The 20,514-nt window shown below is 32.6% G+C and overlaps 1 protein-coding gene across 2 annotated transcripts in view; it reads right to left on the reverse strand.

Moving 5' to 3' along the window:
- Nucleotides 1–20,514, reverse strand: part of LOC118204531 (tolloid-like protein 1) — a 122,244-nt gene that overhangs the window by 71,936 nt on the left and 29,794 nt on the right. For both annotated transcript variants that reach the window (XM_035376846.2, XM_035376850.2), the window contains exons 3-7: nucleotides 16,105–16,220; nucleotides 12,541–12,664; nucleotides 7,855–8,033; nucleotides 4,209–4,430; nucleotides 1,196–1,408 (exon numbers count right to left, since the gene is read on the reverse strand). In XM_035376846.2, the coding sequence (XP_035232737.1) occupies nucleotides 1,196–1,408; nucleotides 4,209–4,430; nucleotides 7,855–8,033; nucleotides 12,541–12,664; nucleotides 16,105–16,220 (854 nt within the window). The remainder of the gene's footprint in view (nucleotides 1–1,195; nucleotides 1,409–4,208; nucleotides 4,431–7,854; nucleotides 8,034–12,540; nucleotides 12,665–16,104; nucleotides 16,221–20,514) is intronic.

Genomic DNA, 20,514 nt, shown 5'->3' on the forward strand with positions numbered 1-20,514 from the left:
GAGAAGCTTAGCACTTAAATATCCAAATGATATGAATGCCCAAGGTTGCATGAGAAATACCTCGTTATGAACTATCACATTTCAATAGCTCTCATCGCTAAACAAGATCAGATCTTTTAAAGATGATTCAAGAGTCCTGTTTAGTTCTGAATTCAATTCGGAGATAAAATCTGAATTCAATTCTATTTCTATCTATTCTGATCTATATCTGAATTCAATTCCATATCTGAATTCTATATCTGAATTCAATTCGGAGATTGCATTAAGAATATTTTTAACCTTGCCAATTTTGTATTGTTTAATTGAAAGGAACTTTAGGAAACTCAAAACTGATTATAAGAACCATGTTATGATTTAGTATTGTTACCTTTGTTGAATATAAAAGTGCACAGCTATAGTGAATTTTACCACTCGCCTTGACAGAAAAGTGGTTAGTGACTCTTACTGCCGTACCAAAGGGCATGGGCTCAAATCCTGAAAAGGCATGAATGTAAATTGTTCGTCTTTTCATAGGAGACAGCTGTGTAGGTGCCTCTATAATAAAGTGCTTCCGGCCTTAATAGGGACCAACTGTTATAATGGTTAATGCCAACCTTGAGGGAAAAAAAGCTAATTTTATCTTATATAGGGGCCGCTTGTTTTCATATTACATCAAGAAAAATCTACGAAACACGCTCACATAACCAGCGCCAGGATTTAAACCCGGATTGGACTTTACTTTTTATTTACTTTCATAGCTTTCAGCTCTCTTGTGCCATCACCGACTTTTTGGATACAAAATATATTTTCAAGCTTGGAGACTGGGGAATAAAAATTCATCTTATAAGGTATTTCTACGGCTTTCTTAGCATGCCTTCGTGATGCAGTGGTCAGCACGCTCGACATGTATTAGAGAGATCCGTAGATCGAGTCCTGGCGAGGGCATTACACATTTTCATGTCTCCTGCTTCTAATAACCTAATATCTCTGCAACTTTTCGATGGTTTGCAGCTTTCATTAACGATCCAATACCTAGTTTGTCCAACAGGTATGGGGCTCTTGTATGTTAGCCTAGCTATTACATTTTGAACAGATACCCTATTATGTATCTATCAGAATATCAAAATATAATTTTATCACATAAAGCACACAAATAAAATCAGTTTTTGTTACTTTCAAATATTGAATTAAAATAAATAAAGCAAAAACAACTGACCGAGAAGAGGGGATTTACTCCAGTAACCATCTCGTATCTCTAAATATCCTTCATTGCAGGAAGGATCTATATCCATTGCTGTGAATTCGAAGATAATTCTTTCTCCTTGGGTAGCAGAGATTCGCCACACGCAGTGATAGGGTCCTAACTTCCCATATTCAAAACCTGGAGATTGAATGTGACTGGACGGTTCATGGCAAGTTCGACCACATTCTGCAAGACATCTCAGCAAAAATTAAAATGAATGAACTGGAAATAAAACTTTAAACCAGTTAGATATAAAATTTAATCAAGGATGACAAATAAAACGAAATATATATATTGTGAAAAAATTCTTCTGTTACTGGAAATAATTTTGACAACTTAATAACTGCGTTAAAATTTTCATGAATTTTATTTTTTCACTTTATTGACTTATTTAATTTACGCTAGCAATAAAATCCGCTGTTCAATAACAGAAAGCATAACAGCAAGTACGTTGAGCTGTGAGTGTTATGTAAAATTTCTAAGGTCTGTGAAATGCAACTGCAAAATTTTATTTACTTTCATTAACAGATGTATTTTAGTTATACATTTTGTGTAGATTTATTTAATTTAACTAACAGTTAATTTTTAGTTAAAGTAACTTTCCTTTCAATCTCATTTTCACCCACGCTTTCTTGCCAGAATGTTAATAAACTATCGCGCGTGTATTAAGGTAGAAAGAAGTACTGTTTAAGAGAAGACATTGGAAAGTGATTTTAGAGCATGTTATGTCTGCTTGAAGAACGTGTTGCAATTTTGAATCGCTAGCGATTAGGTTGCTGTGGCGCAAAATGCTTCTGGCCATTAAGCTTGTTTTCGCCGACTTCTACGAGTCAGAGCCTTCCTGCGCGTTAAATTATCCTATGAGTCATTAGACTGAATTTATTACATTTCATTTTAAGAGTTAAGCAAGAAGTAGTGGCTTTTTGCAAGCTCAAGTCAGGCCATCTGTTAAATTGTATTGAATAAATAAAGTGTTCTTTATACCCTTCTTCTATCTTTCTGTTGTATTCAAAGACCTGGGGATAATTCCTCATAAAATCTTTTAGAGCTTGTTAGTTTATGCTCCTAAAGAGAACGATACAGTAATTTCTACTGAAATATTTTATTTTCAAAAACCATAATTTCCTTTAGAAAATTCAACCTTACCTAAAATAACTGTAATGAATTAAAAAATAGATCCTGATAATCTATTAACGGTGTTCTGCTGTTAACTCCACATCTAAATTAGAAGTTTTGAGCTTTCTGGTAAAAATAGTGGAGATTAGAAAATTTGAGTCCCGTTTTTGAGATAAAGTATGAGAAAAATGTGATTTTTGTAGTTACAAACATTTACTAAAAAAATTACAACTTCTGCAAGATTCGTTTGAACAGATTCATTATTGTGGCCCCAGTTTGGTTGTTGGTAATTTATATCTATTTTTTAGTTTATCTCTGACATTTCAATTTGCTTTGCATTTTGTCAAAGAACAAACTTTGTCATAGACTGAAATTCTAAACGAGTGCTATTTGAGGTTAAGTCTGAAATCAAAAGTAAGATCCTATATAATATTTGCTAAAATGTGAAAATTTGAAAGTAAAATTTGTTTACACAAAAGAGAAAACGATCATTATTCGCGAGAAAGCTTTCGTGGTTCTTAGAAATAATTGACTAAAATCAGCAATAATGTCGCGAAAATGATGGTCTTAATTAGTGACGCAGACGATGATTGCAATAATTCTTGTTTGAATGTCCGTTATGCGATATGTCCCTTTCCAAAGAATTTAAGTAATTGTAAGCAAGATCGAAAGGATGCCATACTAGGAAATAGCAAACCATACCAAACACGATCAACATTTTTCATAAGGCCTCGGTTAGTGGTACAAACTCTTTAAAGCTTTAATTCGTCATATTCCTTTAAGATTATTTTCTGTAGATACTAAACATGGTCGATGATTTCTCAAGACAACAATTTTGATTTTTGTGGTAAAAATTTCTATGCCTACATGCAACTCAAATGCTTAAAATATCCCTCTGGACTAGATATGTAATGAGCTTCTAAAGATAAACGGCAGGAAGTAGCTTTAAGCATTGAAAATTTAAGAAAAATCTACTAATTGAAGGTAGCCACATTTTTTGAATACTTAGAAGATGGGGTAAAAACGTGTGGCAGTGGTTGTTTGATATATGGCCAAACGGGAATGCATCTCGGCTGCAGTGAGTGCAAAGGACTACATTGTACAGAGGCCAAGAAGCCGCTGTTTTATGGGATCAGATATCATCCACTTATTGAGCCTAATAGTTTGTTCTATGAATCACCGCTTACTAAACCTTGATAAACAAGTTCGGAAATACTGAATGGATCAAGAGCGCTGTGCCAGAATAGAGCGAATATCGGAAAGAACCAAACGAGGTGTGTGATCTGGAAGATCGACTGAATCGAACCACTAACTTTCTGGATTCATTTCATTCAAACGCAGCTTTAATATTCCTTTCAAATCTCCTTTATACACAGAACTAGCAATAAAATTCTTAAATAAAAAAGTATTCAAAAAATGGGGAAATGATAAAAATGAAACTCATTTTTTAACATGGGAGGAGAAAAACTCCTTCCTCTCCTAAAGTGGTAATCCAACTTTCCTAGCCCTCTTCCCAAGAGGTCTCGAAGGAGTTCCGTTTTGTCAGTTCACTTATTCAGTAAATTTTGTCAGTTATTGCCTCAGAACGACTGAATGGCTTTTATAATTACGCAAGGAACTTCAAATGACAGATAAATGAAATAGTAAGGAAACAAAATCGAGTAATAAAATATTTGAAATGAACCAGATGAATTAGCTATATTTGTTTCCATGTTTACTTTTCGTTTAGTCACAAGGTTTTTAACACCCCTGTAAAAGCTCAATATTTCCCATAAGAGTTACTATTCTGAGGTTAATTTAATTTTAGCTGTAATTCAAGCAGAAATTGAAGTGATATTTTAGATCAATAAATTCATAGTAAAATATTTACCTGGGCACTTATAAAGCTTGTTGGTTTGGGCAATGTCTCCAGAAGAGAGACGAAGCCTTTGGCCAATCTCAACAACTTTGCCTCGAACGGGTAATATAGTATCTAGAGCCAAGCTCCTAGAAAAGGTATTTCTGGCATAATGCATGATACTCTCATAGTCATAATTTAGTCCCAGAGAATTGACTTCTTCATCTGTGAGCTTGTTGAAGTTATATTCTTGGCCTAAAATTGGATATAATTTACCAGTACATTGTCATACAAAAAGTCAGATTGTATTTAGAGTCAGTGTGAGACAATGAATATATCGGGCCAGTCCATAAGTTCGTGCGCATTAAGAGTATGTGTGGAATTCACTATGACGCATTTACTAACAATAACTAAAACAATACAATTTTGAACCTGTCGAAACTTGTCATCGTTTGACTAACATATTATTCAATTCATCACCAACTTTCGTAAATATCGAACGCATTTTAGTACCCATAGAATATTAACATAGATAATCAGTATAAATGTGCTGTGCTACATTTTTTTATTTTCGTGTGGTGAATCTGCTAGGTTTGCAGCGATAAAAAAATAGTAGTGTACCTGGTGAACACACTATTAGTGTAAAGATAGTGTCCAGAAATGGTTTAAAAATTTTAAAGTTGGAAAAAGCAACATTCATGATGAACCCCGTTAAAAACGTTTTGAACTGTTAGAATCTGAAATCATTCAGAAGTTTATAATGAACAACTTTGCCGTCTAAACTCGGAATGAATCAAAAAACGCCCACGATGGGTGAATATCAAGAAAGCGTTGTTTCATCATTATAACGCTAGAGCCATACGGCTCGAACAACGCCGCAAAAAATGAGTGAATTTAGTTGGGAGCTTTTACCACATCCTGCTTACTCCCCAGATATTGCCCCAAGTGATTTGCACTTATTTCGCGCTTTACAAAATATTTTACTGGGAAAAAATTAAATTCTAAACAGGATGTACACAATGAAATTTCAAGATTTTTGCATCAAAACCAGAGTCTTTCTACAGCAATGGCATAAAAAAGGCTGCCTGTAAGATGGCGAGACATTTTAGATAATGGAGGCAAATGTATAATTGATTAAAATATTAAATTGTGTTTTTTTATATTATTTAAAAATTTACCAAAAGATGCGCATGAATTTATGAACTGACCCAATATCTTGCATAAAAATATTAGTAACATCTGATCAATGCAAAATTTAAATATATGATGCTACAGATTTGTCGCAAATTACTATTGCATTTGGCTGATGACTAAATAATAAATTAATGTAAGTAAGTTATCAAGTTGCGTGAGTCAGGTTTTCGATTTATGTGTTTAATTTTTAAACATTTCATTATGTATTATATCCCTTTTGTCGCATTTACAACATACTCAGAATTTCTCGTTATTGTTCTTCAATATGTCTCGCGTTATTTAAACTCAAAAACGTCACGCAATTTATTTGAACGTAACAAATCCCCGTACAAAGAAATCTAAGTATGCGAACTATTTTTCCTGCAAGTTTGTTTTCCTGATATATATGCAATATATTCGAAATTTACACTTTGATAGAAAACTTCACGTACAGCACATTGGAATATGAGCTTCATTATGAGACTAAATGTGTAGCATAATTAAACCTGCCTTCATGTTAAACTTCTGAGGTATGTAACTGAAAATGTGACCTCATTACATCAAAATTATGAATGAGAATGTAATCTCTAGTGTTTTTAAAATTACATTTTTCATGATTGTGTATGAACTTTCACTAATTGACATAAATCCTGAATAACTTCAAGTTTCTTGAGTAACTCCAAGTTTCTTGAGAATACCAGCGAGATGAAGAAATTATTGCATAGGATTAAGTATCTTATCAATTTAAATTGAGATCATGAGGTTTAGTTTGTAGATTCGCAGGAACTACTTAAGGGGGCTTATACACCTAAAACCTCTTATGAGCTTCAAATTATGTAACTATTGCAAGAATTGAGACATTTTATTTATTTTAAAAGTAATAACCTCCAACGTTTTACAACTGACTACATAATATAGCTACTTTGGAAACTAGTAACCAGAAAGTTTGTGTTGCCACAAATATTTTTGTAATTTAATCCGCTTTGTGACAACATTTTTCGTCATTTTTCCACCTCCCGCGCACAATATTTTAAAAATGGCTAATGGTACATACTTGAAATTGGATGGAATTCTTTATATGGGCACTATTTTCTAACTGAACCAAAAATCTGATGAATTTTTTAATATAAAAAAATTTTATGCACGAAAACATTACAGATTTTTTTTTAATAAAATACATTTTATATCCTCAACTCCAAATAAAATAAAACTTTAACATGAAATTTTCAGTTTTTTGGTTTACAGTAGTTTCCAAGTGTGATAAAAGGTATATATAAACTAAGGAATTAAATAATGCAACAGATAATTTTAAACTGTGCGCGCAAGGTGGATCATGACGAAAATTTTTGTCACAAGGCAGATTAAATTATAAAAGTATTTGTGGCAACACAAAATTTCTCATTATGATTTCAGAAAGCAGCTATATTATGTAGTCAGCCATAAAAAGTTGGAAATAATTGCTTTTAAAATAAATAAGTTACTCAATTCTTGCAACAGTCACATATTCGAAGATCATAAGGGGTTTAAGGTGAATGAGCCCTCTTAATAGTTTGTTTTGTATTGAATCCTGTGTAACTGAATTCAAATAGTAGTTTTAGGATTATTAAAAACTCAACTATTTTTATTGTTGTTTCTGAGTTTCATTAAACTCTTTCTTGTTATGACTATTTACACATGAGCTGTATCTATTGTATTGTGAAATATCAACTGGAATATTTGGTGGATGATACCATAAGCAACGCAACGGCATGCAAGCATGAGAGATGTGGTAGAAACAAAGATTGACAATATTAATGATTCAAATATTCTTTTCCGGGCGTCAAGTTGAATGATACGCTATTTAGTTTGGGCTTGTATTCCGGATAAGACACGTATGCTTTAGTTTGCAGTCTACTTACAAAGTGAGATTTTCTGTGGATTCAAACAAAGCGGATTGAACCTTCCAAGTGTATTCGAAAGTCTTCTTTGGAGGTTACTGGTATGGGAAGACGGGAAGCACACCGCTATAAGATTCCATTCTTTTGAATTTTCTCTATTAGTGTTATGATAGAAAGCCAAAAGCCTTCGTATGAGTCGTCTGAATTAAAGAATCTCTAATTAATTAGCTACTTTTCGAAATTCGAAATCATTTTGTTATGAAATTAAATACTGCAGACAGCAATTAACCGTTTATTTAGCCATAACAAGAAGAACATTATGCAAATTTGAACCTCTAGTTTTGTGGGTAAATATTTAAAATTTATCTTCTGTTCCCATTCTGATGTTTATGATTTTTCGATTGCAATTATAAATGATGCATTAACTGAAAGCAATGTATTTAAAAGTAGAAAAATACAGTAAGTGTTGTATAAATATTGCAGAAATGACAAGTTCCCACATGAAAACTTTTTTAGGGTTTAAGCGTAGTTAGAATAGTTTAATAATGCCGCTGTTAAGTATACCAATCACGAGTTGAATAATTAAAGACATTTTAAAAACATTAATATATTAAAGACGCAAATCGTACCAGCAACAATGTTTCTAGATATGATTTGCACGTGCTTGTCTCTGTCTGGTCGCGTATGTTCGTGCCAGAATCCCACCACGTGACCCAGTTCGTGAACAACAATTCCAAATTTATCGCAGTTTTTACCGATGGATATAGCTTGGGCTCCGTTGCCTCTTCGACCCACGAAAGAACAGCAACTAGAATGAAACAAAGAAATGCAAAAGATACAAAATATAACAATCAACGGCACTTTAAAATTCCTAATAGCTAAAGCAGAATGGAACTTTTAGTATCTGATAGAAGAAACATCAACTTCTCTTTCCGTGAGGCAATTTCAAGACCTAAATTATGTCATTAAATATAGTTATCTAAATTATTTTATCTTGCTAAGAGCCTTCAGTGTTATATAACAGGGCTAAGTGTGAAAATAAAAATTCATATTGATCATATGTAAGCTGATAAATCAAATTATGGTAATATTTTGAATACGGTTCTGCTTTCTAAACAACAATTCACAAATTTCTAAACAACAATATTTAGGCCTTACTTTAAGCCTAAAAGATTTGCAGAGTCATTTAGAACTCTTTGGTGTGAGGAAACTGAAGAAAACCGCAGTGTACTGGCTGGGATTCGAAGCCCGGACCTCCCGAATACCCTTTGAGTATGCTTCCTGTTACACCACGATGGCATACAGAAAGTAGAGAGAAAATACCTTATATGGCTCTCTTTTAATAATAACGACTGAGGATAAAGGGAGCTTACCGCCAAATCCTGGTAATACGAACTTTTAAGTCTAACACCTTATCAGTTCGGACGTCACTTGTAGAGTCCTTTTAGAATTTTTCGCAGCCAGAAAACTAAAAAAATCTGCAATGCACACGCCAGGATTCGAACTAAAGACCATCCGAATACGGGTCTAGCGTGCTTCCTATTATACCACGAACGCAGTGTGGAAAGAGAAAGAAAATGCATAAAATTTAAAATGAACAAACTAAAAGCTACTGAATAAAGCTAAAATTAAATTATCCATTATATTACAAAAGAATATGCGTTGTTTTATATTACACATGTCTTTTACAGTGCTAGTTTTCTTCAAAGCTTCGTTCCTTCGGTGTTTTAAAATCACAGGTTGTCTAAGACGAGTGTCGTTGCTAGGCAACCAGATCTTACTATGTCAGAGAAACTGGTTTAAGGACTTTGCCTAAATGTTCGAACTTTTCATCGTTATGCAACTTGGTATAAGAGATGACCAATCATGGTTAATCAAGCATCAGTAGACGGTTTCGCTGGCGCCCGGGGCATCATACACCCCCTTGCCCCCCCCCTCGCTACGCCGCTGAGTCTTACTAACTTTCACGTTTTTCTATGTCAGTTGAATTGTGTTATGCATGTAAAAAGATGGATTGAAATTTTTAAGGCTGCTTATATTTCTCTTCCTCTATATTAGACATCACAATCTGCTACTTAGTTAAGATGATATACCTTGCAGCGCAACAAGGCCTGCCACAAAACTGCAATGTAGATTAAGATACAGAACATTGTGGAGTGAAATACTAATGAAAAACCGTAAGGAGTAACAGAAAATCGTCTGCTGTGATATAAATAAATCGAAGAGTGTATTAGATTATTTTCAAAGATTAATGCTATTTTTAATTACTGGTTACATTGTAGAGAAATTTTGCTCTTGACCTGAACACGACCAAATAAGAATTCCCAATCAACAGCGCCACCTGGATGCAGATTATTTTAAATTGCTCAGATACCGATAATGCGTTCTTTCAAAGCCTCCGACTTAATGCAGCGGAATATATTTAGTGAAAACAAAAAGAGAACTTGAAAATTCCGTTCAGGACACACAGAATCGATTAAGTGGATGTCTGGAATCGATGCTGGAAGAATGGAATTTCAAAAGCGCCGCTCCGGAAGTGGACACTTGAGCCCAAACAGAAGAATCGATTCTGCATATCCGCTTCCGATCTAGAATTTTAATGAATGTTTCGCTACTCATCTGGGATTTAACGCGCTCGGTTATAAATCCTGGAAAGTGCACAGCCAGCTGAAACTATTTATTTGTGTTCTCTTAACTGGCTGATCCTTGCTAAGGCATAGTTACAAAAGGCTTTTAGTATAGGGTTTAAAACTTTTGTTTCCACAGCAGATGAGATGAGTACAATGAAATTTGATGTACGGAAATATTGAATCTCTTTTTTTAAAATGTAAGAAACTATACTGCTAAATATTTGAGTTCAGAAATAAAGTATTTATCTACAACATAACTCACATAGAAAAATCAAGAGTCACTTCTAAAAAAGTTAAAGTTAAGAGTACATAGAATATTTGAATGTGAATGATGCATAAAATACAATATTCGGATTTTAAAACCCTGTTCTTTTTTCCCAAGGCCTTTGGGTGCACTTTTTTTTCTTTTTTCGTCCAAAGGGGTTTTGTCCCTGAGGGACTATTGTTTTCGTTTTGGCATTTTGCGTTGAAATTTTTAAAAAACTGTATCAATTTTCAAATTATTGCCACTAAATATTATCGCCCTGTATTATATTTGAAGAAATTAAATAATGAAGAATCTGCACAAATTTATGTATTTTAAGAAAACGTTACTTTATCGACATAATTTTTTTAAGGATCTGGCATATTATTTTATAGTGCAAGACCCATTTTGAATTATTATAAGTAAGTAAAATTGAGTAAAAGAATATAGTGATTTATATCAAAGGACTTCTTTCAATACTTTCAACATTTCGTATTTTTCCTGACACTTTGTTACTTTTTTCAATACTCTGTCCAATGATCTGTGCTAAAATAGTGAATCATTTAAATCTTACTTAACGTTTTCTTTAATAAGCATTTATAAAGGATTTAAGTCACGTTGTCAGGACTTGAGTTTCTCTTGATTTGCTTTGGAAACATGGAATGCCTTGAATAAGAACAGGGAGCTTACTCAAGCTATGTTCAAGATTTGTGTATAATAGACGACACACGCAGGAAGGGTATACGAAACCCTTTATTTTCAATACTTTACAGGCACTTCCGAACTTCGGAATACAGAGACCAACCACTTGTGGTCTGAACGTAAGAATATAAAACTACTAACTAAAACGCTAACTAAAAGCTAACTTTGAACTAGTATGCAAATGCCTAGCACTAAGACTGGCCTTTATTTAAAAATGGTACGTATGTAGTACGCCGAGCTGCTGAAACTACAATACTGTTGCGTGCGTACGGGTTCGTTATGAAATGAATGCACAAGTCCGATGAAAAATGAAAAAAAAATTATTATTTTCACAACAAATATGATTAAATTTCCTCAAATTATCGTGCAGTATTACAATATTTCACAGTAGTTATCTTTTAACTACTCAAATGTCCAATAGAACGTAATTTAAAGCAGCTAAAGAACGCTAATCCGCGAATTCGCTACAATCAACAAGAGCAGTTTTCTAAACAACAACAAACTAAGCAGCAACTACGAACTGAGATGTTTTCCTCCTTTTATAAGATTTTAAAATCACGCTCTAGAATTTTCTTGTACTTTCTCGAAATCAAAAAGAGATATTTATTTATTTAATGCACGCGCTCTTGTATTTTCAATTTTCCGGCTTAGCTTTCTTTTAATCTTCGTCACGCGCTGCACTGCGCGAGAAATAAAACCATTGAATTTATAATTGAAATAACATTAGCTTTTCAAATACCAAATTCGTAACAATACGTTTGCAGATATTAAGAGGGCTAAACCTCTGGTCTTAAAGGCAACCAGCAACCGAGTGAAAACTTGTAAAGCTGCAGTGGCAAGCGGCTTGCTTTCTAAATCTCCTTCTTTCTTCCTAACTCTTGACAAAAAGCCACAACTTAAATACTTGCGCGTTAGCAAGACAATTTGCATAAACAGGTTAAAGCATTTAATTCTGGCCGGAAGTACAAAATAAGAAGTGATAGCACAGTTTTAAAATAAAATAAACGTTAGTAAAACTTAGTATCCTTACAACGTGAGTAATTCGGAATGAATTCGAATAATTTTAACGGAGAGAGAAAAACATCAGTTATATTTTGGCTACAAAAACAACAAACGTTTTTGTTATTATCATAAACTTGAATGCACTCAAGCTAAGTAACCCTTTCACAGAAGAATAAAATACAGATATACGTTAGAATGCGTTTATATTATTCAGTTATATTTTATCTTTATTATAATCAGCTATATTTTGGTTTAAAATGTCTTATAAAACTTAATAAAAATCTTAAATAAAAGTCTATGTCTAATATTCAGACATTCTTCTCAAAGCATATAAAATTCTTTTATTCGATTCTGAAACGGTTATACATGTAAACGACCTCATATTATTTGAGAACATTGTCAAAATGGTACATTGTTTGGCAGCTACGAGATCTGATTCAAAGAATTAGCTCACTCAATATCGTCTGAAAAACCAGATCAGATTAATTGCAATGGATATTAATGGATTTTTAAAAGAATCCAATCAACGAGTTTGAATATAACAGCTTTCATAATGGTTTATGAAAAAATTGGGGACCACATCATTTGATTCATTACTCCTTCTCATTCAGCGGAACCCTAATATCGACAATTCTTAATGAGCTTAAAGAAAATGAAAAGGGAAAATTGAATGTTAACAGAGACCAACCATTAGTTGTTGTACTTTGTGGTTTAAACAGGAAATGGGTATGACTCACCCACATGCCCTTTCTGTGAAGACGATATAATCGGGATGTTGAGAGGGAGATCGCTCAACAAATTGTACACAGGTTTCATTTTCCCAATACCTCATGGCTTGCTTGAACAGTGCTCTGTGTTCGCCTGGAGAAAGACAATGATATTCGTATTTCAAGTAGCGAAAGATAACAACAGAAAATAGAAATAGTCTCAAACATACATAAATCAGAAATTCAAGAACTATGATTCAAAAATTAATCAAACTATTATTTTGCAATACTCTTTCACGTCTTTCTACAGCGACTGTTAAAAAGTTTCTCAGTGAGATAAACTTCTCAACAGTGTTGAATGAACTTCCCCATGCAAACTGAACTAATTCGCCTTTTACGAATTGTTATCAAAGTTTATCAAGTAAAATAATTACATTTCATATTTAAAAACAATCGCATTCGGCATTAAACATAAATAGTGATTAAGTATAAATAAAAAAAATCGTTTTGCAGAATGTTATAGGAATTTAAGACAAAGAAAACAAGTAAGTTTTTGAGTTTTATCATTTGCGAAACAGAATACAAGTTCATTTTTAACTGAAATTACGTCAGAACTTACTTTAGGCTTTCTTTAGAAAAAATCACTTTTGTGTGTGATCATCTATTCCTTATCCGACTTTCTAAACACTACCAATAGCGCTGATGCTAACCTCGAATATAGCCAATTGTTCATTCATAATTTTTGTAAATTCAGTTTTTACCACACTGATTATTGGCTTTTGGCGAGACAACAGAATTTTTTTAAGAAGTAAAAATTAGCATTTCTTGCATTCGATTTGACTTTGCGAATAATGTCATTTTAAGAAAACGTTACTTTATCGACAGAATTTTTTTAAGGATCTGGGATACTATTTTATAGTGCAAGAGCGCTATTCACATATTTTGTGCTATTATAAGTGAGTAAATTTACGTAAAAGAATATAGTGATTCATATTAAAGGACTTCTTTCAATACTTCCAACATTTCGTATTTTTTCCCAACACTTTGGTACTTTTTCAATACTATGTGCAATGACCTGTGCTAAAATAGTGAATCATTTAAATCATACTTCACGTTTTCTGTAATAAGCATTTATAAAGGATTTAATTCACGCGAGTAATTCGGAATGAATTCGAATGATTTTAACGGAGAGAGAAAAACATCAGTTATATTTTGACTGCAAAAAAAACAAACGTTTTTGTTTTTGTAGTGTAAATTAAGTGTAGAAAATCTAAGTGTTTAATGTAAATTAAGTGTAAAAAAATCTAGTTTTTTTTTTAAATGTTAGACTAAAATCAACAATTTTTATGCGAGCTATCTGCAATCAGAGGGAAAATATTTTTGAAACATGTTTTGAAATTAAGTCACAGAAAAGAACAAAATGTTGCACTATTCATACTGAATTTTTCGCAAAATTCGACATATTTCACATTCATACGAAATATGTCCTGGATGTCTTGAAAGTTTGAAAAACGGACTCATACCTTTTTAGAATAAACTTAAAAATTTAATTATCATTTTTAATTAATAACTAATTCCAAAAAGATAAAGCATTAAAACAGAAGGATTTAAATTTTATAACAAAAAAAGCCATTTTAAGTAAAGCGTTAAAAATTTTATGCAGTGAACAAATTTTCTTACAACGGTTGACAATCGAAGTGATAGGGATTTCTTCGTTCTCCAATACAAGATAAGAATATTTGGCTTTCAATTTTATTGTCTACTGAAATTATTCAATTTCTAATTTTTTTAAAGAAGTAGAAAATAGCTCCTTCTTGAATTTTACAGAACTTCTCCTATATTATGTAAGTAACAGATTAATCTTAAACTAGTAGATCTGTGAAGTTGATGGCGAAACCACTCTTGAAATGCTTTCTTTTACTTATAGTTAGTATCTAAACACGTATAAAAAATTCCTGCTTTTAATCAGAAGATAAGAAATTTTATATGCACTTAAATTGCCTAATCGGAAGTTAACAGTACTTTCAATGTTTTTAATAGAGGTTGAAATAATTTTAACAAAAATTACTAGATAAAATATTTACTAAAATGCAATGAAACCACGAAAAACTTTTCCTCAAATGAATAGAGCATTTCGTGTATTTGCAGTATATTTACAATACATGCGATTCGTAGAATGAAAAATAGTTCAGTTTTAAAACAAACGCCTGATTGCTCCAAATTAGTTAACAACCACACAGTGTATAGTGTATTTCTCCCGCCTTCTTGGCATTCGTGGTGTGGTGGTCTGCACGTTGGGCGCGTATTTCAGAGGTCCGTAATTCGATTCCCGGCGACGGCGTTGCTAATTTTTAGTCTTTCATGCTTTCAAAAAGTCCTAATGTCCCTACAAGTGGCGCCCGAACTAAAAGGGTGGTGGATGATGATTCTCCTGATCCAGGATTTGGCGACTGGTTCCCCCAAAAACCCCAGCCGCCCTTTAAAAGTGGGAGTATATAAGGTATTTCTCCAGTCTTCTTGGCATGCCTTCGTGGTGTGGGGGTCTGCTCGCTGGGCGCGTATTCCAATGGTCCGTGGTTCGTTTCTCGGAGAAGGCGTTGCATATTTTTCATCTTTCCTGCTTCCAAAATACCTGATGTCTCTACAAGTGTACTTTCAATACTACTATAGCTTCTCGTATACTTTGGTATCATAAACTAAGCTAGATGTTAGAAGACTTCGGAAATTATCCCTAAATCCTAAAGTACGACACAGTCAGCAGATGGATATAAAGAACCGTTTATTAACTCAAATGGCTCTCAACCAAATGTTCTCAACCCAAATGGCTCTCAACTCAAGCTTACAAAAACTAATACTGTTTGTTGGCTTAGCTCAAAAAAGGTAATGACTCACTTAAAATTAGATGAAATTTAATTTAGCTAATGGCTTCCCAGGTTAACTAACGCGCAGGCTGACTCTGGCTCGTAAAACTCGGCGTAAACAATAGTAAAGGCAAAATGCGCTCAACGTTACAGAAATCTAATTGCTAGAGAAATTAAGATAGCAACGTGGCTTTCATACAGGCAGAACACGCTCTGAATGCACCTTCCAAAAAGTTTTCTTCAAATACTAACGTCTTGCTATGTCATTTGAATACTCGCGCTCTAGATCATTTACATTCTGGCAAGAAAGCGTAAGTTGAAAGCAAGAGCGGTAGGAAAGGCTCCTTCAAAATAAAATAGCTGTTGATAAATTAAATAAATCGCTACACTACATTTATTTTGTTGCTTGCATAGACATTAATCGTAACGTTACTTCTATTACTGATTCGAAATGGGAATAAGTCGAAATAAAAATGCTTATTAACCTAAAAGTAATTGTTTTTTTTTTTTTTTTTTTTTTTTTTTTTTTTTTTTTCGGAATCATTTTTAGATAATTATAAGCTATGCACTTCAAGGAAATTGCTCCAAATCACCTTGCATTAAGACATTAAGCTCACTGAACAATCTGTTTTGATATATGAAGAGATGAATACTGTTTGTGATTAAATTATGCGTATGGAAAGCAAACTGTAATCATCTCTTGCTCATTAATACGCGATGAGAATAAGCTTACCACTAAAATTGGCTTCTATTTCATAAGGGATGACAGCATGAGGCCAGAGTCTATCCGTCCTAGCTGTCGCTGCTCGACCATGCCGACGTCGAAAATGTCTCCCACGAACATCTTTTCTGTTAAAAAAATTCAATCATCTTTAAAAAGTAACAAATTGTATTAACTGAATTTCTAAATAAGACTGAACAATATGCCTTAAAACTACATACTTTAACATATATTTTAAATTTTAAACACAGGAAGTGTTCAACTGGACCACATGTGATACCATAACTTCGTACGTAAATAAAATAATGCTTCATTAAAATGTAATCGTGATTATTTTCTAAAGATTTAGAGTAATACCTTAAAGAATATTTAACATTTTGAGAGTAGGAAAATTGCAAAAATTATTTCTTACTAGCTGGGTTACTCGGCTTTGCTCAGGGAGTTAATATGAGATTGTGCGGTAGTTGAAATAAAAAGATAAACTTTAAAATATAAGTAGTATTTTTTTATTGAAAACATATTCTAACTATTTGCAGCACTTGTTTATAAAAAACATTTTCATTTTGCTATCCGGAGTATTATACCTACAAATGTTTCGAATTCCCTACTTCAGAGCAGGCTACGTACAGCTGACCATAAGAAAAGAAGTCTTTGAGGTTGATGCCGCAATGCCCTTGCGCTTGTTAATTGTAAAACTATAGTCTAATTTGATTGGCCATTGCAGTCTTTTAAATTCGAATGGCAGTTGGGTAGATATCAGTGGTATTCTGGGGATAAATACTGCGTGTCCTTTGTCCTTTTCCAATCTTCAGTTCGGCTTCAATGACATTATTCGATAGCTGTTTGACGACCATCCTTGCTCCATTACATTCTTAAGTGAGTTGAGATTTCTGAGTAGTATCATCGGAGATCCAATTTTCAGTCGAAAGCAGATTAATGGCATTCCTGGTACTTGAAAAGAGTTTAAAAATTCTGTAGGGAAGTTACCACTTTCTTCAACGTTTACCATCATGTCTATAGATTTGCATATTCTCTCTTCACCGGGAATTTTCTTTTGAATATTAAAGTTGATATCGTCGACAATATTATTTTTAGTTGCCAAAATTGCTTTTTCAAATAGCCATGTTCATATAAACATTGCATTAGAATGGATACCTGAATGCTGGGGATACGTTACAATCTATGAAACTGGTGTAAGCACATCTTACAAGAATTTTCTCTGAAATGTTACTGTTTTAACTTTGACGATAACATTCTAAAATCCAGATAATGAAGAGAAGTTTTTAAGTCTCTTACACAGCGTAATTTCAAAAATTGTAATTTTTAGCAATTATTATAATCTTTATCGTATTTTTAGCAATTATTATAATCTTTTCAAAAAAAATTTTGAATTATAACCTAAAACGTTTTTGCCATCACCTTAAAGTAGATATTTTTCTAGGCATTCGCACAAAAAATGAGAGTTCTTTATTCAAAATTTTCCAAGATATACGTTAAATTATATATTGGCGGGTTTCAAAATTTGGCGAGTTGTTATAAGCGATAATAACGTCAAATATAGTTTACTCACTTTCTTAAAATTATTTGAAAGAATGAAAGATGTACCTTTTTTCCCGTTGTATGCAGTGAAAAGGAAAGAAAAATAGGCTACCGTAAATTAGGAGTTTCGCCAAGTGAATTATTTTGGCGCAAACTTAAAAGAGAGTGCCAAGATAAATTTTTGAATTTCTCACCAAGTTTTACAGAATTTACCACCAAATTTTTAGGTTTAGTTTCGTTTTGATGACTGAACGACTGAATTTCTGAATGACTGTAATACTTTACGCATTAAAATACTGCAATTACACAAAAATAACAATACATGGAGTACTTGAATGAAAAGAAACCTAAGAGAGATATAAAACGTAATGTAAATAAAAAGGAAAATGAAAATTGTTTTGGCAAGTCCCTATTTTGAATCACAATTTTAGTTCTTTACGTGATAAATTACTTCTATAAAAAACAAAAACAAACAAAATAGTTTTTTTTAATCATATTATATGAATAGCCCAAATTTAATTAATTAGCGTGAGTTGGCACAAAACATTTCATCATCGTGTTATTGGTTAAGGAATTTTGGCTTGATTCGATCAGATTAATCACTGCAGAGAATGAAGCAATATTGCTTAGTAACAATCAGTGTACGAAGTGATTGATTAGTATTTAAAGTAATAACTTTTCAAACAATTCGCATTACTAACAATAATGTAATACTATTTATCATCAGCATTCTTAGTTAAAACAGTTTTACGCACAGCTTGTACAATAAATAAATAAATATAAATAAAAAGGCAGTTCTGCATCTCCCGTCCTACTGGGCCGATTTATGAAATTTAATTTGCTTTTTTTCGTGTCTCGAAAGCGTGAATTGGGATATATATTAGATTTACATTTAGCATTATTCTAACAAAAGTACTCGTATTTTGACAAAAAAATCAGACTTTTTCTGAAATGACATAACGAATTTTTTCCATATTTCGATTCTATGACTGAAATTAAGCCTAAACATTTGGTGGTAAATTCTGTAAAATTTGGTGAGAAATTCAAAAATTTATCATGGCACTCTCTTTTAAGTTTGCGCCAAAAAAAAAATTCACTTGGCGAAACTCCTAATTTAAGGTAACCTATTTTTCTTTCCTTTTCACTGCATACAACGGAAAAAAAGATGCATCTTTCATTCTTTCAAATACTTTTTACAAAGTGCGTAAACTATATTTGACCTTATTATAGCTTATAACAACACGCCAAATTTTAAAACCCGCCAATATATAATTTGACATATATCTTGGAAAATTTTGAATAAATTTTGCAAGAGTGCCTAGAAACATATCTACTTTAAGGGGGTGGCGAAAACGTTTTAGGTTATAATACAAAATTCTTTTCGAAAAGTTTATAATAATTGCTAAAAAATACAAACTTTAAAAATAAATCAGAAAATATCTGCGAATTTTATTTGCATTGAACTAAAATTCGAATTGTGAAACAAGGAAATTCTTTTCGAAAAGTTTATAATAATTGCTAAAAAATACAAACTTTAAAAATAAATCAGAAAATATCTGCGAATTTTATTTGCATTGAACTAAAATTCGAATTGTGAAACAAGGAAACAATTGAGTAATATAATTAATAAAAAAAGTACATTAATAAACATATAACACATTCAATTAATACTGAAGAGCGAAAATTTTGAGAGCTAATTTTTTTTTAAATCCACTTATGCGGTTTTTACAGAAACGAGGTACTTTGACATAATTTGATTCGCAAAATTGAAATATTGGAAAAAATCGATATGTCATCTCAGAAAAAATCCGATTATGTGTCAAAATGTAATACATAGCCTAAGTTGCAATTTCGAGAAAAGAAAAATTAAATTAAATTTCGTCTGTCGGCCTAGTAAAACGGGAGATACAAGAACAGTCCAAGTTTTGTTTTCTTTTTCAAAGTGTATCTTCCATAAGGATTTGCAGTTTTATGGACCGTCAACGACGCCTCAATTACACTAGATCACACTGCTATCATTCATACGATTTTTAACCTTTTGATATTGTATGTTTGACAAGCCATGGGGAAGATAAACTGCACGGTAATTTGCTTCGCAAATGACCTAACAAACAGCTCATTTCAGAACGCTGCATCTGAGATTCTGTATGATCTTTACTTTATCTTTGAGAATATAACTATAGTCGCTTACGAACAGGAAGATTTCAAAGCAATACACATGCTTTATTTTTTTTTCTGTTAATAATGAATCTAACTGATTGAATTTAAAATATATACAATGCGTAATTTTATGAACATTTAGAACATCTTTGTAATAAAAATATTTTTAAAGCCATATATAATACGTATAACTTAAACCTTAATACAGAATGAGCTTTTATATTTATGGGGTCAGTCCATAAGTTCGTGCGCATCAACAGTATGCGTGGAATTCACTATGACGCATTTACTAAAACAGTACAATTTTGAACCTGTTGAAACTTGACATCATTTGACTAACATAGTATTCAGTTCATCACCAACTTTCGTAAGTATCGAACGCATTTTAGTACCCATAGAAGATGAATATAGATAATCAGTACAAACGTGCTGTGCTGCATTTTTATTTTCCTGTGGTGAATCTGCCAAGTTTGCAGCGATAAAAATTAATAGTGTACATGGTGAACACATTATTAGTGTAAGGAATGCCCTGAAATGGTTTGAAAATTTTAAGTTGGAAAAAGCAGCATGGATGATGAACCCCGTTCGGGACGTTTTGAACTGTTAGAACACAATCAAACGATTCATTCAAAAGTTTATAGTGAACAACTTTGCCGTCTAAAATCAGAATGGATCAAAAAACGCCCACGATGGGTGAATATCAAGAAAGTGCTGTTTCATCGT

Source organism: Stegodyphus dumicola, chromosome 4 (genome assembly GCF_044657685.1).
Source record: "Stegodyphus dumicola isolate Sdum_Otavi_A_Nest chromosome 4, ASM4465768v1".
In the NCBI taxonomy this organism is placed as follows: domain Eukaryota; kingdom Metazoa; phylum Arthropoda; class Arachnida; order Araneae; family Eresidae; genus Stegodyphus; species Stegodyphus dumicola.